Source organism: Felis catus, chromosome A1 (assembly GCF_018350175.1).
Source record: "Felis catus isolate Fca126 chromosome A1, F.catus_Fca126_mat1.0, whole genome shotgun sequence".
Classification (NCBI taxonomy): domain Eukaryota; kingdom Metazoa; phylum Chordata; class Mammalia; order Carnivora; family Felidae; genus Felis; species Felis catus.
Genome location: NC_058368.1, coordinates 139,791,855 through 139,809,138, shown reverse-complemented (window position 1 = coordinate 139,809,138; position 17,284 = coordinate 139,791,855). Strand labels below are relative to the sequence as shown.

Genomic DNA, 17,284 nt, shown 5'->3' with positions numbered 1-17,284 from the left:
CCCCACAAGGGATGTGCTCCATTAGTTATAAGTCATTACAGTCAGGGAAGCCCAAACCCAAAATATGGCTTCCCCCCAGTGATGATAGTGCATCTGTAGTTCCTCCAAGTCCAGATGCAATTTGCCAATTAGGGGTCATTTTTATCATAAACAACGCTAATCTTGTTTGCAGTAACACAGAGCTAGAAAGTTAACTAACGTTTAAATTCTCAGGCAGAAGGGGCGCCTGGGTGGCTCAGTCGGTTAAGCGGCTGACTTCAGCTCAGGTCATGATCTCGCGGTCCGTGAGTTCGAGCCCTGCTTCGGGCTCTGTGCTGACCGCTCAGAGCCTGGAGCCTGTTTCAGATTCTGTGTCTCCCTCTCTCTGACCCTCCCCCGTTCATGCTCTGTCTCTCTCCATCTCAAAAATAAATAAACATTAAAAAAAAATTAAATTCTCAGGCAGAAGCAAAAGGGGTCTTATTAGCCCTTTACCCACAGAAACCATAAATGATACATGAGGGTGTTGTGTCCCAGAGTAGACATTTACTGCTTTTATGTCTATGTTTCTTCTAGTAACGGTAGGTTCATTTTCCTTTTGAGAACTTCCCCACTTATACAGACACCATTTATCCATTTAGTGCTGTCAACTGCCAGGTTTCACCCGCCACATGAAGTGATCACTTTAACCCACGCTGGTCACAGTGATTGGTCCAGGATTAGGCAGATGATTCAAGCAGGGCTGAAGAGAGTTGTTTCTGAGATTTATATATGCACATTTATTTTTTTCCTAAAGTTTATTTATTTTGAGAGAGTGTGTACACATGCATGCACAAGCAGGAGAGGGGCAAAGAGAGAGAGGGAATGAGAGAATTCCAAGCAGGCTTTGTGCTGTCAGCACTGAGCTTGACATGGGCCTTGAACTCACGAACTGTGAGATCATAACTTGAGCTGAAATCAAGAGTAGGACGCTTAAATGACTGAGCCATCCAGGCACCCTATATATGATCATTTAATGAGAGAAATTTTCTTTCTTATGAATAAAAATCCATAAGAATATCCCCAAGAATATCTTGAAACTGCTAGCAGCCATCTTTCCCACCTTGTGGAGAGTACCAATAATGCCAACAGAGACAATCGAGAGTTGGAGAGGGAGAAAACAAAAAAAAGGGGGGCTGGATTCAGCCGTGTCTGAAGCCATTCAGATACACCTTCCAACTTTTTAGTTAGGAATAAATAAATAAATTGCTTAATCTAGATTAAACTGGATTTTTATCACTCATCGCAGAAAGAAGTTTCACAGATACATATTTAGTAGTATGGGAACGAATACTACTAGAAGTACCAGGGGTCCGTTGAACTTTAAAAAGGCCTTACTCTTACCCTTGGCTAATACAAAGGCTTGCATTTCTGAATGGCTAAACAAAGTGACAGAGGACCCACCCACAAAGAAAGCCTAGTCTGGGAAGAAATGGGAGGTTATCAGAGTTGAAACATTTTTCCTCACCAAGAAAACAGCTATTACTTTCAACTTTGGATGCCCTTTAAAAATGTGATTATCAAGGGGAAAAAAATGTGAACGTGAAATTACACAAAATAAGGGCATTTAAAGTAATCTATATTTTAGAAATGTATCAAAAGGCAGCATAAATAAGGAAGAAGTGACAGTAAAATGAGATATAAATCTTTTCTCTCATCTTAGTACATGTTATTAGGAAAAATAAGAACTTTAAAAATACTTGTCTTTTTCCTGTTTAAATACTGTTTCTTACCATGTCTCATTTCATTTTTTACCTATCCAATCCTTTTAAAATGATGTTCAAGTCGACCTCTATGCAGTGCAGCCTCACAGGACTCCTGCCCACTTGCAAGGCAGGGAGATTTTTCAGTCAGGGCAATGGAATAGTGGTGTCAGAGCCCCAAGCTGAAGACAAATCACAATGCCTCCCAGCTCAGGATGCTGATTGCCTTCCTTAATTAATGAGCATAAGAAGGGGCTAGAATTCCTTTTTCCTTTATTAACACAATGTATATTTAACCTAACATGTTTTAATTCAATGCATTTAAATCGTTTGCATGTGAAAAAATCTAAGGGGTTAAAATTGTTAATTTGAGATTATTTTGGGGGCACCTGGGTGTCTGTCAGTTAAGCTTCCGACTTGGGCTCAAGTCATGATCTCATCGTCCATGAGTTCAAGCCCCGCGTCAGGCTCTGCACCAACAGCTCAGAGCCTGGAGCCTGCTTTGGATTTCGTGGCTCCCTCTCTCTCTCCAACCCCCACCCCCACCTTCTCATGCTCTGTCTCTCTCTTTCTCAACAAATAAATAAACATTAAAAATGTTTTTGAAATTATTTTTCATTTTGAAGTTTACTACCAGGATTATCAAATTTGACAAGTTACCAAATTAACCAAAGATTTCATAAACAGCCATTCAATAGGCACCTGAAGTCCAAACTGACTCTTCTTGCCCATAGAGATCCTGGAGGTGGTGCCCTGGAGAGCCTCTGAGAGGAAGCCAGGGAGGACCCAGCACAAAGTCCTCCAGTGCCTTGCGTGTAGGTCTACACCCCATGGCAACTCTCCTTATCCTGGGACCCTCACAACAGAACCCCAACATAAGGAAAACACCAGGAGATTCCTTAATAACTAGAGATTGGAGAGGGAAAAATAAGTTGCCATGAAGTAAAAACTACTGAAGGAGCAGTGTGTTAAATATGCAGTCATGGACCTAGGGTGGGTAGGATGAGCTCTCCCCTTGCACACTGGAACCCTTAAATATTGGCCTCAGGTCCATACAAGAAAATCTATCTTTTCAAATCCTCTCATGCTCATTATTCCCAACACTCCAAAATGGGACGCTTCTTTGCATTTTGACCTCTAAAGACTTACTATATTCATTTGAACCAATGGAAGTTCCCATTAAGTATGCAGCTGAAACCAACCTTACATTGTACCACCAAACTCTTAGATTCAACAACTATGCATATACTCTAAAGCCATTCCTTTCTGTGTCCCTGCTCCACTCCAAACATTTTGAGTGCTTATTTTCGACCACTAGATGGAAGTTTACACGTAGATTCAGAACATCTACACTACTTCACCCAAAACTTCTCCCGGCTGCTCTATTCTCTCTCCCCTGGAGAGGACACATGATTTCCCAAGCTATGGACATGAAAGAAACCTCAAAGTATTTTCCATGTCTTCCATCTCTCCCATCCCCACCCACACTCTCCTGGGCCTAGTGACATCCCTTTTATTAATAAAGACCGCCTCCCTATAAGGCTTTCCTTGTTAGCTTTTGGAGTTCCCTCTGGGCTAGAGAAAACAATCTTACTAATACTGGTCAGGTAAACAGGCTCTCAATCACATTCTGCCGATAAGAAAGTAGGCAAGAGGGCCCACTATGAGGGTGAAGCAGTTTTTTCTATCAAATGCATTCAATGAGTTCCACAATACTTTTAAGTAAACACAGATGGAAAATCCAAAGATGAATTAATAGATCCTGAGCTTCTGATCCCAGTTCATACTGGATTTTGCCAATATCCTTGAACCCCACTCACAGATCTCAGAAAAAGAGTAGACTTTGTCTTTTGCATTGATCCACTTTAAAACTAAATTTGGTTTCTTTAAAACTAAAATTGGATTCAGAGATTCCTTTCTCCCAAATGAGCCAGTGGAGTATTTATTTGTTCATTCCTCATATGTCTCTGAATCCATCTTAATTTTAAGATCTCTCAGTGGGGGGGGGGCACCTAGATGGCTCAGTCAATTGAGTGTCAGACTTCAGCTCAGGTCATGATCTTGCAGCTCGTGGGTTCTGTGCTGACAGCTTAGAGCCTGGAGCCTGATATGGATTCTGTCTCCCTCTCTCTCTACCCCATCCCCACTCACGGTCTTTCTCTCTCTCAAAAATAAATAAACATTTAAAAAATTTTTAAAAAAGATCTCTCAGTTGGACATGTGATTCTGCACAGTTTACTGCCAGGGCTCTCCAGTCTTTTTCCCACCAGACAGAGGAGGAGGAAGAGGGGTGGGACAGGACAACCCCAGAGCCAGCTACAGAGATGGTGGGCAAGAGGGCTGCTGGCCAGCAGAAGTTCCAGATGTGAAGGCTCCCCACAAACCTGCTTTGGTCTTTGAGTCCCTTCAGCCTATGGATCCTCCCATACACAGCTGTCTCCTGTCAAAGCAGCTGGAGCCCACTGAAAAGGAAGACCGTCATGTGTCTCATAGATACCAAATATCTGCTGAATGGAATTGAGTGGAATTCATCCGCAGGTCACATCCCTACCTAGCATCAATCAAACCAGAATGATCTGATGTCCACACTGTGACACTAGATGCTATCTATGATTATGATTTTGAGGAAATCAGACAATGCATTTTGCCCTATGATTACTGTTATAACAACTACATTTAGTGAGCACTTGCACTTACCAGGTACCAGACTCTTTGCTAAGTGTTTTATAGTCATTAACTCATTTAAACGTCTCAACAGTGGCTGTTCCAATACTGCTACATAAGAATGGCTTAGGGGTAATATCTGATTAGAAAAGGGTGGTAGAATGGCTTACAGTGAAGTTCAATGGCACAGGCATTTTTTACATAAAATTGAGGAAATGTCAATACTCTATATCAAACCATAGAGGTATTGCCTCCCCAATTATCCCTTGTAGATACTGAGGCTTTCAGCAGTCAGAGAACTTGCTTAAAACCGTGTAACTAATACATGCCCAGACCACAGCCCATGTCTGTCTGCCTCCAAGCTGTAAATGTACAGATGCTCAGTCATACTCAGAGGAAGTAAAAGAAACTTATAGACTTCATTTGAACAAATTACCATTGTTGTTGTTGTTTTTAAGACTGGAGTCAGACAAGAATGTGAACGCTTTTTTACAAGAAGTGAAATGAGGTATTACTGATTAATTTATGGAGAGACTTTTATGGAGACTATTGTAGGCACAGTGAAAAAGAGGTCCCATTTGAAATCAAAACTTCAATCTCACAGGGTATACTCCCTTATGAAAAAGGCCTAGAAGAAGATATTCCAGGGAAACAACAGTTCATGACACAGGAGGAATGTCCACAGTCATCTGAGAAGAGAGACAGGACAGCATGGTGACTGAGGTCAGCGAGACCTGAATTCAAATTCTGACTCTCACTGTCCAACTCTGGGATATGGATGAGGTACTCAGCCTTTCTGAGCCTCAAATTCATCACCTTTAAAAATAAGCAAAATTCGCGGCACCTGGCTCGCTCAGTTGGTTAAGCATCTGACTTTGGCTCAGGTCATGATCTCAGAGTTTGTGAGTTCAAGCCTCACATACAGCTTTGTGCTGACAGCTCAGAGTCTTGAGCCAGTTTCAGATTCTGTGTCTCCCTCTCTCTGTCTGCCCCCCCTCCCGCTCTGTCTCTGTCTCCTGCAAAAATAAACAAACATTAAAAAAAAAAAAACAAGCAAAATCCAGGGCACCTGGGCAGCTCAGCCAGTTAAGTGTCCGACTTCAGCTCAGGTCATCATCTCACAGTTTGTGAGTTTGAGCCCCATGTCAAGTTCTGTGCTGACAGCACGGAGGCTGGAGCCTGCTTCAGATTCTGTGTCTCCCTCTCTCTCTGCCCCTCCCCCATTTGCATTCTCTCTCAAAAATAAATAAACATTAAAAAAATTAAAAATAAGCAAAATCCTGCTGTATAGGATTATTATGGGAATTAACAGGAGAATCCATCCATTTAGCAAAGATTTGTTAAACCATATACACCAGGCCCTCAACTTCTCAATGAAATAATGTAAGTAAATAGCTTTCCTTTGTACCTAGCACACCAATAAATACTCAACAGGTGGTAGCTGTTATTATTATATATCTACACATGAAAAGAAAAGGAATGTAGACAAGTACAGTAAAATTGCATTATATTCCATGGCTCATTACTACATACACTTGGGCCAAATACACTCCAAAAAGGCCAAGCATAATGCAGTAAAATGAAAGCATACATTCTAAATACAAAATAGGGTGGATACTGTCTACACCCAACCAGGATGAGAGAGTAAAGGGGGAAAAAAGAACTTAGCGGCTTCCTCAATACTCCTCATCTTCCCCATGTGCAGACGCCAGGGTCACCACCAACACCAACACTTCTCATCTGTTCTGCCGTCTGCCAGAGTGATGGAGGAGCTGGGTACAGGGCCAGGTCTGTCTGTGCTGACTGCTTTGGCAGCTCTAGGAGGAGTAGGAAGAGGAAGGTAGGTGGACGTGTACACGGGACCTATCCTACCAGAGCAAACATACCTCATCGGGCTGGTTCAGGTCCTTCAAGTGCAGATCTTGAATGAGGTACTCCACAATGCGTACATTATTGTTCTGAGCTGCAAAGTGGAGGGCATTCATTCCATCCTGAAGGGAGCCAAGGTAAGGGACATAATTACACAACAATCTTAAGACTTCCCCAACACACATTGGTACAGTGAGGACTATTTTCAGGAGTGACCCACATCCCACCTGATTCTTGGCTCTCTGGTCTGCTCCAGCTCTAACCAGCATGAGCATGATCTCAAGACTTCCAGACCAGGCTGCAAGGTGAATTACTGTCAAGCCGTGCTTCCCCAAGAAGAGAAAAGAGAAGTATCACTTGGATGAGCCACAACACATTATTTCAGTCAACAAAGACCAAGTTAATACTGAAATGTTGAAAATGAAGAAATAGGGAGGAAATTTAATATTCAGTAAATGTAATATTTCAATTCTATGGGGGAGAGGAATACATTTTAAATGGTGTAAGGACAAGTGGTTCTCCATAGGGAAGAAAATAAAATCAAATCCTGTATCATATTATACACGTAAAAAAGCACACAAAAAGTACATATATTAGAAGAAAATCTAGACTGTAAGACACAGTGTCTTGATCTACAAGTTACAAAAGGAAAGACTGATGAAGTCAATAGATTTTTCAAAATGTATATTAATAAACATAAGTGGTTACTTTCTCTAATACATGAAGCCTCTTACAAATCAACAAGAAGAAGGCAATTAAACCAATTGAAAAAGTGTACCCCCAAAAAGGTGCTCTCTTAAGGTATTAGTGGAAATGAACCACTTTTGTTTCAGCAACTCGGCAACATCTACCGAAATTTTAAATTCAACAAGCAATTCTACTACTGGGAATCTATCTCTTGAAAATGAGTTTTAGGACCTAATGTTATATAAACAAGGATATTAACTGTAACCCTTAAAAATGAGAGCAAAGGTAAATGTCCATTAATAATAGGAATGCTGAACACATTAGGGAACAGTGACACCACATCAGGCAGCCATAAAAAATAATGAGTTGGAGGGGCACTGGGGTGGCTCAATGGGTTAAGCATTTGACTCTCATTTTTAGCTCAGGTCATGATCTCAGGTTCATGAGAGTGAGCCCCACGTTGGGCTCTGTGTTGACAGTGTGGAGCCTGCTTGGTATTCTCTCTCTCCCTCTCTCCCTCCCTCTCTCTCTCTCTCTCCCTCCCTCCTCTTTCTCTCAAAAATAAATAAATAAACATTTTAAAAAGGTGGGTACATAGGTAGATAGATGCTCAATACCTAGATGGATATGGTTATGAGTATGAGGAAAAGTACAGATATAAACACACATACTCTGCATTGTTAAATGCAGTCACTGGAGAAGGAGTATGTACACAAAAAAGAAAAAAACAGAGAAGACTGAAGTTATAAAAAAAAATCCCAATATATATACCTTATTTGAAATATTTTCTCCGTATAAAATAATATAGGTGCATATGTGCATTAAACAGACTATCAGAGACTTTATCAGGAAACTTTAGGGATGCTATAGGCAGTTAGACTCATATACTCAATGCGTAGGAGAAAAGTGTGAAAGGAAATAGCTGACAGTTAACATTGGCTATCTCAGTCAGATAAAGGGTTAGTATCCAAAATCTATAAAGAACTTATCAAACTCAACACCTGAAAACCAAATAATCAAGTAAGAAATCGACAAAAGGCATGAACAGACATTTTTCCAAAGAAGACATCCAAATGGCTAAGAGGCACATGAAAAGATGCTCAACATCCCTCATCATCAGGGAAATATAAATCAAAACCACAGTGAGATACCACCTCATAACTCTCAGAATGCTAAAATTAACTCAGAAACAACAGATGTTGGCGAGGATGTGGAAAAAAGAGGAACACTTTTCACTGCTGGTGCGAATTAAACTGGTACAGCCACTCTGGAAAACAGTATGAAGTTTCCTCAAAAAATTAAAAATAGAGCTACCCTATGACCCAACAATTGTACTACTAGGTATTTATCCAAAGGATACAAAAAAGCTGATTCAAAGGGCATACACATCCCAATGTTTATAGCAGCACTATCAACAATATCCAAATTATGGAAAGAGCCCAAATGTCCATCAATTGATGAATGTATGAGGAAGATGTGGTCTCTGTGCGTGTCTGTGTGTGTGAATGTGTATATAAATACACACCATGCATGTATATTTAGACACATGTGCGCGCGCACGCACACACACACCCGGAATATTACACAGCAAGCAAAAAGAATGAAATCTTGCCATGTGCAACAAAGTGGATGGAAGTAGAATCTATTATGCTAAGCAAAATAAGTCAGAAAAAGAGAAATAGCCTATGGTTTCACTCATATGTGGAATTCAAAAAACACAATTGTAACCTAAGGATAAGATGCATGGCCCCGATGCTAAGAGCTCCAGGTTCGAAGTGGGTGGCATCCCCGAATCTTGGGAACAGGCACACTAGATGAATGGAGGATCTAGATGTAAACAAAGAATCCCAGGTGGAGATGGTACTTTGGGGATAATGATAGGCATCAGCTCTCCGAGCTTCTTATCGATGGGAAGCTCTTCCTGTGCAAATATTCCCCAGGGGAAGTTACTGACCTTCTTGCTTACGACCAGACTGGTGCTAAGGCCAGATTGTCACTGACTCTGGGCCTTTTACACTTTACAGAGCATTCTGTGCAACTGTGAGTGTAATCCATGACGCATGCTCACAAACTGCCCTAGGCATGTCAGTTTCGTGTCACAAGACATAGTATTTTGAACTTTTCTATGGGGAAATTTACATCTGTGAGTAGTGATTCTTTGCCTGTGAGGAATGATGACTCCACTTGGAATTTATGGCTTCAGAAGTTCCTGTTGTTGGCAGTTTGAACTCCTGACTCTTGGATTTTATGATTAGTGCTTGAAATCTCTGAGTGTTGCCTGCTTTGAAATTAAGCATGACCTCTTAGGAAAAAAATTTTAATTTTAATAATTTTAATAAAAATATTAAAAATTGGCTGTCTCAGGAAGGTGGAATGGAGGGTGCTGAACTAGGAAAACTAGGACCCGCATTCTAGGCCCCAAGTTAGATAAGTAATATAGAGCAAACGTTATGAGTATGATATGTAAAATCAGAAGAAACTGACCTCCAGTTCTGGTTCTGGTACTTTCAAGTGCTGTGATCTAGTTAATATAGATAAGGATCTAGTTCCTTATCTATAAGTTAATGTGTCTGCTTTTCTGTTTCCTTTTATCCCTGGCAAAAAATCATCTATTACTCTCTTAAAGTGCCTTCTAAAACTAAGTCTTCTCATGGGGCGCCTGGGTGGCGCAGTCGGTTAAGAGTCTGACTTCAGCCAGGTCACGATCTCGCAGTCCGTGAGTTCGAGCCCCGCGTCAGGCTCTGGGCTGATGGCTCGGAGCCTGGAGCCTGTTTCCGATTCTGTGTCTCCCTCTCTCTCTGACCCTCCCCCGTTCATGCTCTGTCTCTCTCTGTCCCAAAAATAAATAAAAAACGTTGAAAAAAAAATTTAAAAAAAAATGGATTTAGTATTAATGAATATAGAGCATTCATGTGTAGAGAAAGGTAATTGAGGAGTGGAATTGTATTCAGGGCACATTTTTTGAAGAACCTCAACTAGTTATTGTACATCATTGTTCCTTGGGAAAAAGAGTGCAGAAATTGGTAAGCATTTTTTTCATACTGGAATTACAAATATTTAAATAGACTAACTCACCGCATAGTGTGACAGCTGAAATGTAAATTTTATAAAGTATGTACATTTAAAACAAGGCTTATCAACAGCGGCACTATGACATTTTGGCCAGGTGATTTTTTGTTGTGGAGGGCTGTCTGAGATTATAGGATGTTTTGCAGTTATCTCTGGCTTCTACCCATTAAATGCCAATATCTCCCCTCAGCCACGGCAATTAAAAGTATCTCCAAACATCTCCAAGTATTTCCTGGGAACAAAATTGACAACGCACCCCCACCAAGTTGAGAACCACTAATTTAGAGTTACACTTCAATAATATGGGACTTCCTTTTTCATTTCTCCACACCTGTACTTTCCTGAGAAGAAGAGACTACATTAACGTAATTTCTGGGGCAGCCAAAATAAATGCCAAAAGGCTTATGCTCTTTACAAATGGAGGTGCCCCCGCAGACCCTCATTCCTTGTTTATTTACTCATATTGTATACATCTAGCAAACTGGTTTCCTAGGTTACAAACACAGTTGATTACGAGATCCAAATAAGATGTGTGAGAAGACTTAGTTTTATTTTTTTTTAATTTTTTTTTTACATTGATTTATTTTTCAGAAACAGAGTGAGACAAAGCGTGAGCAGGGAAGGGGCAGAGAGAGAAGGAGACACAGAATCTGAAGCAGGCTCCAGGCTCTGAGCAAGCGGTCAGCACAGAGCCTGATGCGGGGCTCGAACTCACAAACTGTGAGATCATGACCTGAGCCGAAGTCGGACGCTCAACTGACTGAGCCACCCAGGCACCCCATGAGAAGACTTAGTTTTAGAAGGCACTTTAAGAGAGTAATAGATGATTTTTTGCCAGGGATAAAAGGAAACAGAAAAGCAGACACATTAACTTATAGATAAGGAACTAGATCCTTATCTATATTAACTAGATCACAGCACTTGAAAGTACCAGAACCAGAACTGGAGGTCAGTTTCTTCTGATTTTACATATCATACTCATAACGTTTGCTCTATATTACTTATCTAACTTGGGGCCTAGAATGCGGGTCCTAGTTTTCCTAGTTCAGCACCCTCCATTCCACCTTCCTGAGACAGCCAATTTTTAATATTTTTAGTTTTTTTTTAAATTGTTAATATCTATTTATTTTTGAGAGAGAGAGAGAGAGCGAGCACGAGTGGGGGAGGGGCAGAGAGAGGGAGACACAGAATCCAAAGCAGGCTGCAGGCTCTGAGCTGTCAGCACAGAGCTGGATGCAGGGCTCAAACCCACAAACCGTGAGATCATGACCTGAGCCGAAGTTGGATGCTTAACCAACTGAGCCACCAGGATGGCCCTATTTTTTTGGTTTTAAATGGAACTTTTATTTTTATTTTTCCTCATGTATTTATTTATTTTTAATTTTTAATTTTTTAAGCTTTATTTAAATCCAAGTTAGTTAACAGTCAAAAGACTGTACACCCCTCAAAGCAGGGACTGTATGTCTTGCCAATGCTTCCTGAAACAATTACCTGGGAATCTTGTTAAACCACAGATTCTGATTCAGGAGGTCAGGGGTGGGTCTGATTCTGCATTTCAAGCTCCCAGGAAATACAAGTGTTTCCGTCCCAGGACTACACTTAGGAGTAATAAGAACTTAAATGGTGTTGAATTCCCAGCAGTTGGCATTGAGACTTACCCACAGCAGGCAATGAATAAATACTGATGGGGAAGGGGTTTGATTTTTGGCTCTTTGCAAACAGGTGTTAGAGCTTAGAAGACACAGCTGCCAAATCAAACTCAGGGGTCATCACCCAAATAAAGAGACGGCCAGGTTTGACCAATCACAGCACTGCTTGAATTATAAAAGAATTTTATTGGTTATGTACTAATGCCACTGTGAATAATTAAGTTAGTTACAGAAATATTAAACTTAGTGAAACTTTCAAGGTGGACTACAGAGATACATCAGAAATACATACACACACACTCGCACAAGGCCAAGTTACAAAAAGCTGATGTTAGCTTCCAAATGTACATTTGGAAAAGCCTCAAAGAGAATAACTTGGTAAAATATCTCTTCAACATTTCAGGAACAAGTGACTTATACTCTGACAGAAACCAGCAGTGTATTTAATATATTAGAAACACGGCAATCCTCAGACATGCTTTTTAAAGGAAAAGATGCTGTCAACCTGGGCAATGGATGCATAAATGTTTATTGTACAATTCTTTCCCCTTTTATAGTACATTAAAGATTTGGGGTTATGGTCCTGGGTAGAATGGAGTAAGTATAGTGCTCCTGGTCTCTCTCACCAAATGTGACCAAAATCTCCAGAAAGAGTGCATGGCACAGCTATTTGAGGACTCTGGGAAGCAAATAATAGCAAGTGGATTGGGGAAGTAAACCAAAACTCAAAATATAAACAATGAGAGTTTTCTGATTTGTTTTGTTTTTGTTTTCCTTCCATACCTTCCAGGTTGAACTCAAGGCAGTGCAAGTCACAGAAATGTGTCCTGGGCACAGACACAAAGAGCTCAAAAAAACAAAAAAACAAAAAAAAACCAAAAAAAAACCCTCTTTCTGGTCTACGGAGCACAAGGGGGATCCTGCAAGAAAGAGAAAGTAGGGGAAATACTGTTTCTTTTTTCTGTTCTGGCTCTGCTGTACACAAGCCTCCTTCCCAAAGCTGGAACCCTGTGGTAGAAGAGGTAGCAGTAGCAGGGATTGGAAAGCACCTAAAACTGACCGAGAAACTGTGGTCAGAAGAGCAGGTAGGGTGGTGACTCATGTTGCTTGTTTTCCTCCCTTAGTTGCAGAGGTAGACCTAATTGTGGGAAGCACATAGCAGAGCTGAGAGACTACATACACCCTCAACTTTCTAGTCAGCACACCAAGAAAAGGGGGAGAGGGGCCCTGGAGCTGGGAAAAGTGGGGGTGATGATTCCAGAGAGGGGGAAGCTCAAGAAAGTGAGTCCATAAAGATGTGTGTGTGGCCGCACCCTGACCCTTACATGGACCTGACCCTAAGCAGCATGCCAAAGGCCTGGAATGGTGAACTATGGGGCAGACCACTGCATAGGTCTGAGAATGGGCCCTGGATGGTACATATGCAGGAAAGGTCCAAAGTACTGAAAACTGAAGTGACACTGGTGTCAAATGATGAGGAAATGGGTCCTCCGTATGCAAGAAAAAAACAAGAATCTTGACCTATTCCTCATACCTTATAATTAACTCAAAATGGACAATAGATCAATTTTATTTTTAGTTTTTTAATTTTTATTTTTTTAAAGATTTTATTCCTAAGTCATCTCTTCACCCAGTGTGGAGCTCGAACTCACAAACCCAAGATCAAGAGTCCAATGCTCCACCAACTGAACCAGCCAGGTGCCCAAAAATGGACAACAGATCTAAATGTAAAACACACAGCTATAAAAATTTTAGAAGAAAAAATATGAGAAAATCTTCATGACCTTAAGTTAGGCAAGTCATTCTTGGTGGTTTTTTAATTATAGGTAAACTGTACTTCATCAAAATTAAAAACTTTCGCTCTGTAAAAAATGTGGGAAAATATTTGTAGATCACATATCAAACAAAGGACTTGTATCCAGAATATATAAATAACTCTCAAAACTGAACAATAAGCAAAAAACCCAATTTAAAAAAATATATTCAAAATATTTGAATAGACACATAATCAAAGAAAATATACAAATAGTAAATAACACAAGAAAGATACTCACTATCATTAGTCATTAAAACCACAATGTGATGCCAATACATATTTATTAGAAAGGCTAATTAAGAAGGGGTGCTTGGGTGCTCAGTCGATTAAGCGTCTGACTCTATTTTGGCTCAGGTCTTGATCTCACGGTTCTTTAGTTGGAGGCCTGCAGTGAGCTCTGTGCTGACAGTGCAGAGTCTGCTTGAGATTCTCTCTCCCTCTCTCTCTTCCCCTTCCCTGCATGCTCTGTCTCTCTCTCTCTCAAATATAAATAAATAAACATAAAAAAAGGAATTCTAACATTAAGTGGAAAAAAAAGAAAATGCCAAGTGCTGATGAGGTTGTGGAACAAATGGAATTCTGCTACACTGCTGGTGGGAATGAAAGGTACAGACACTATAAAACAGTCTGGCAGCTTCTTGTATACAGCTTACTATACGACCCAGTAACCTCACTCCCAGAGATTTATAATGGATAAATGAATACTTTTGCCTACATAAAACCTGCACACAAATGTTGATAGCAGTTTTATTCGTTTTGTTGTTGTTGTTTGTGAACACATTTATATTTAGATTCAGCCAGTTGGACTCAATTTAGATGATTCCAATTTTGTTGGCAACATCCAAAGCATCATAGTTAGAAGCCAGTTGAACATATGCCCTCTTCTCTCCATCAGGCCTGATCAGCGTGTTGATCTCGGCCATGACAATGTCGTACTTTCTTCACGTCCTGTTTGATCTGGTGCTTGTTGGCCTTGAATCCACAATGAACACAAGTGTGTTGTTGTCTTCTGTTTTCTTCATGGCTGACTCAGTCAGGGGGAACTTGATGATGGCACAACGGTCAAGCTTGTTTCTCCTGGGGGCAGTGTTTCAAGGATATTTGTGAGGCGTTCAGAGACGCAGTGTCTTGGGCCGTCAGAAGGTAGGTGACGTGTGGAAATTCTTTTTTGTATGTGACTGTGGATGCCTTTCCGCATCACATTTTTTTTGGTTTTCAAAGCCTTTGCTTCGGCTGCAGCTTTGGGAAGGGCAAGAGCTTCCTTCTTTGCCTTTGGTGCCATCTTCATGAAACCAATAGCAGCTTTATTTGTAATAGTCAAAAACTGGTAACAACTCCTTCAATGGGTGAATGCATGAATAAACTGTGGTACGTCCATACACTGGAATACTAGTCAGAATAAAAAAGGAGGAACTATTGATATATACAACATGAATGAATCGAAGATTTTGCTGAGTGAAAAAAGCCAGTGTCAGAATGTTATATACTACATGATATAATTTATATGACATTCTCAAAAAGGCAAAATTATAGAGATGGAGAAGACATCAGTGGTTGCCAGCGTAAGGGAGGGTTTGACTACAAAAAGGCAGCATGAGAAATTTTCTGGGTGAGGCAACTGTTCTGTATTTTGATTATGGTAGTGATTACATGAATCTATACATGCATTAAAATTCATAGAACTTTACACAAAAAAGAAAGTAATTGCATAGTCAATTTAAAAATTAAAATAAAAATTTATTGTATCAAGGTTTCAATGTCAAAATAAGAATAGATGCTTGGCAATTAGGTCTATTACCAAATCATCTTTTGCAGGCTAACTAACACTACAAAATAATCAACAATTTCCAGATCCTAACAACACGTTCCTCAAGTACCATAACCATAATCTAACTTACTACCCTCACATAATTGGAGTGCTTTCAGTGCCAATTTTTAGTAAGAGGTACTTCTTCACTGTGATTCTATTACATATCAATCAACTTGCCCACCAATATCAGACTAATAAAATAGAGAAGGATGTGCCTCACTGGTAAAACAAACAGAAACTTTTATCATTATCAAGTCTAGGCCATGTCTATGCCAACAAAACCAACAAGATGATGTGACTTCATTCATTCATCTTCCAAAGATTTACCAAGCTCATACTAAACCCAGGCCCTGTGAGAATAAAAGTAAGTAAGTGCTGAGTCTACCCTCCAAGGAGTCAATCAACACAGAAAATAGAATGGCTCTATGAAAACCTTCTCAACAGTTGAAGAACCACAGAGCATTTGATTAACTAAGAACCAAGAACTATGATCCATTGGATTCTAATAACCAAGGCTATCATCTTTCTCTGCAACTGGAGATGATAAACATGATGTTGGGTATATCCAGCCCAGGTGGTTTTCCTCGTGCCATGGTAAAGTATTAAGTGAAGTTGGGAAAAGTAGGTGGAAATCCTCAGGGTGGATTTTGATATCTAGGCAGACAAATAGTTAAGCTGATTTGTGGCTAACATCATGGTCTCTGGAACCAAGTAAACCAAGTTCAAATCCTGCCTCTACACCTTCTTAGACGTTAATTCTTTGGGCAAGATATTTAACCTCTCTGTGTCTTACACTATTCATATGAAAACTGTGTATTATAGTAACAGTTTTTCATAAGGTTGGAGGCACTAAATATCAAAGTCCTAAGACGGGTGCCTAGCATATAGTACCTATTTAATAAGCTTTGCTTACCAGAGTTCATAGAGCACAGTCAAGATTTAAAGTCTCTGAGGCTAGTTAGCTTCTGCCTTCTACATCCCAAATTATACTCTGGTCAACTTATTTTATTCTTAAAAATGCATATTACTGGCCATAAGGTCAATATGGGAAAATAAGTAAAACCTAAGTCCTACAGGTAATGGGTAAGCAATTTAGTTACCAAATACAAAGAGTACACAATGTGTATATTCTCTACAGAGATCTTTCCAAAGTGAAAACTGCATTTGGAAATATTCTGGACATATGTGAAAAAAAGATAACTGAAGTGACCAGATTTTCCCCATACACTGGTCATGCTCCAATCCATTCTACCAAAGGAAGATGAACTTACCTTATCAGCAACATCCACCCTGGCCTTGCGATTAAGCAAGAAATCCACTGAGGATAAATGATTCGCCCCCACTGCAAAATGCAGGGCTGTGCGGTTCATCTGAGGAAACGTAATTTGTGTTTTCAGTCATTTGATTGTTATTTGTCCTCTTTATGATTCCTGTTTTTCAAACAGCCATAATTTTGTATCTTATGTTTATATTTGCAATGCATAACTCATCATTGATTTTAACAGTATAATGGAGTTCAATAAAAAAGTAAAACTTGTGGGGGGCCTGAGTGGCTCAGTTGGTTGAGCACTGGTTAAGGTCATGATCTCACAGTCTGTGAGTTCGAGACCCACATTGGGCTCTGTGCTGTCAGCACAGGGCCTGCCTCAGATCCTCTGTCCCCCTCTCTCTCTGTCCCTCCCCTACTCTCAAAAATAATAAACATTTTTTTTAAAAAAGCAAAAGTATTTTTCCCTGTATTCAATTATTAAAAAAATTTTTTTTAATGTTTATTTATTTTTGACAGAGAGACAGAACATGAGCAGGGGAGGGGTAGAGAGAGAGGGAGACACAGAATCCGAAGCAGGCTCCAGTCTCTGAGCTGCCAGCACAGAGCCTGATGCAGGGCTTGAACTCACATTCATGAGATCATGACCTGAGCCGAAGTCAGATGCTCAACCGACTGTGCCACCCAGGCGCCCCTCCCTATATGCAATTATTAACAACAGTAATTTTTTTC

The 17,284-nt window shown here is 40.2% G+C and overlaps 1 protein-coding gene across 4 annotated transcripts in view; it reads right to left on the bottom strand.

The window, feature by feature from the left end:
- ANKDD1B (ankyrin repeat and death domain containing 1B) overlaps nucleotides 1-17,284 on the bottom strand; it is a 66,750-nt gene that overhangs the window by 35,620 nt on the left and 13,846 nt on the right. For 2 of the 4 annotated variants that reach the window (XM_023257559.2, XM_045062225.1), the window contains exons 3-5: nucleotides 16,557-16,655; nucleotides 6,482-6,580; nucleotides 6,272-6,376 (exon numbers count right to left, since the gene is read on the bottom strand). In XM_023257559.2, coding sequence (XP_023113327.1) covers nucleotides 6,272-6,376; nucleotides 6,482-6,580; nucleotides 16,557-16,655 — 303 coding nt within the window. The remainder of the gene's footprint in view (nucleotides 1-6,271; nucleotides 6,377-6,481; nucleotides 6,581-16,556; nucleotides 16,656-17,284) is intronic. The other 2 variants (XM_045062231.1, XM_045062238.1) reach the window with 1 other exon arrangement.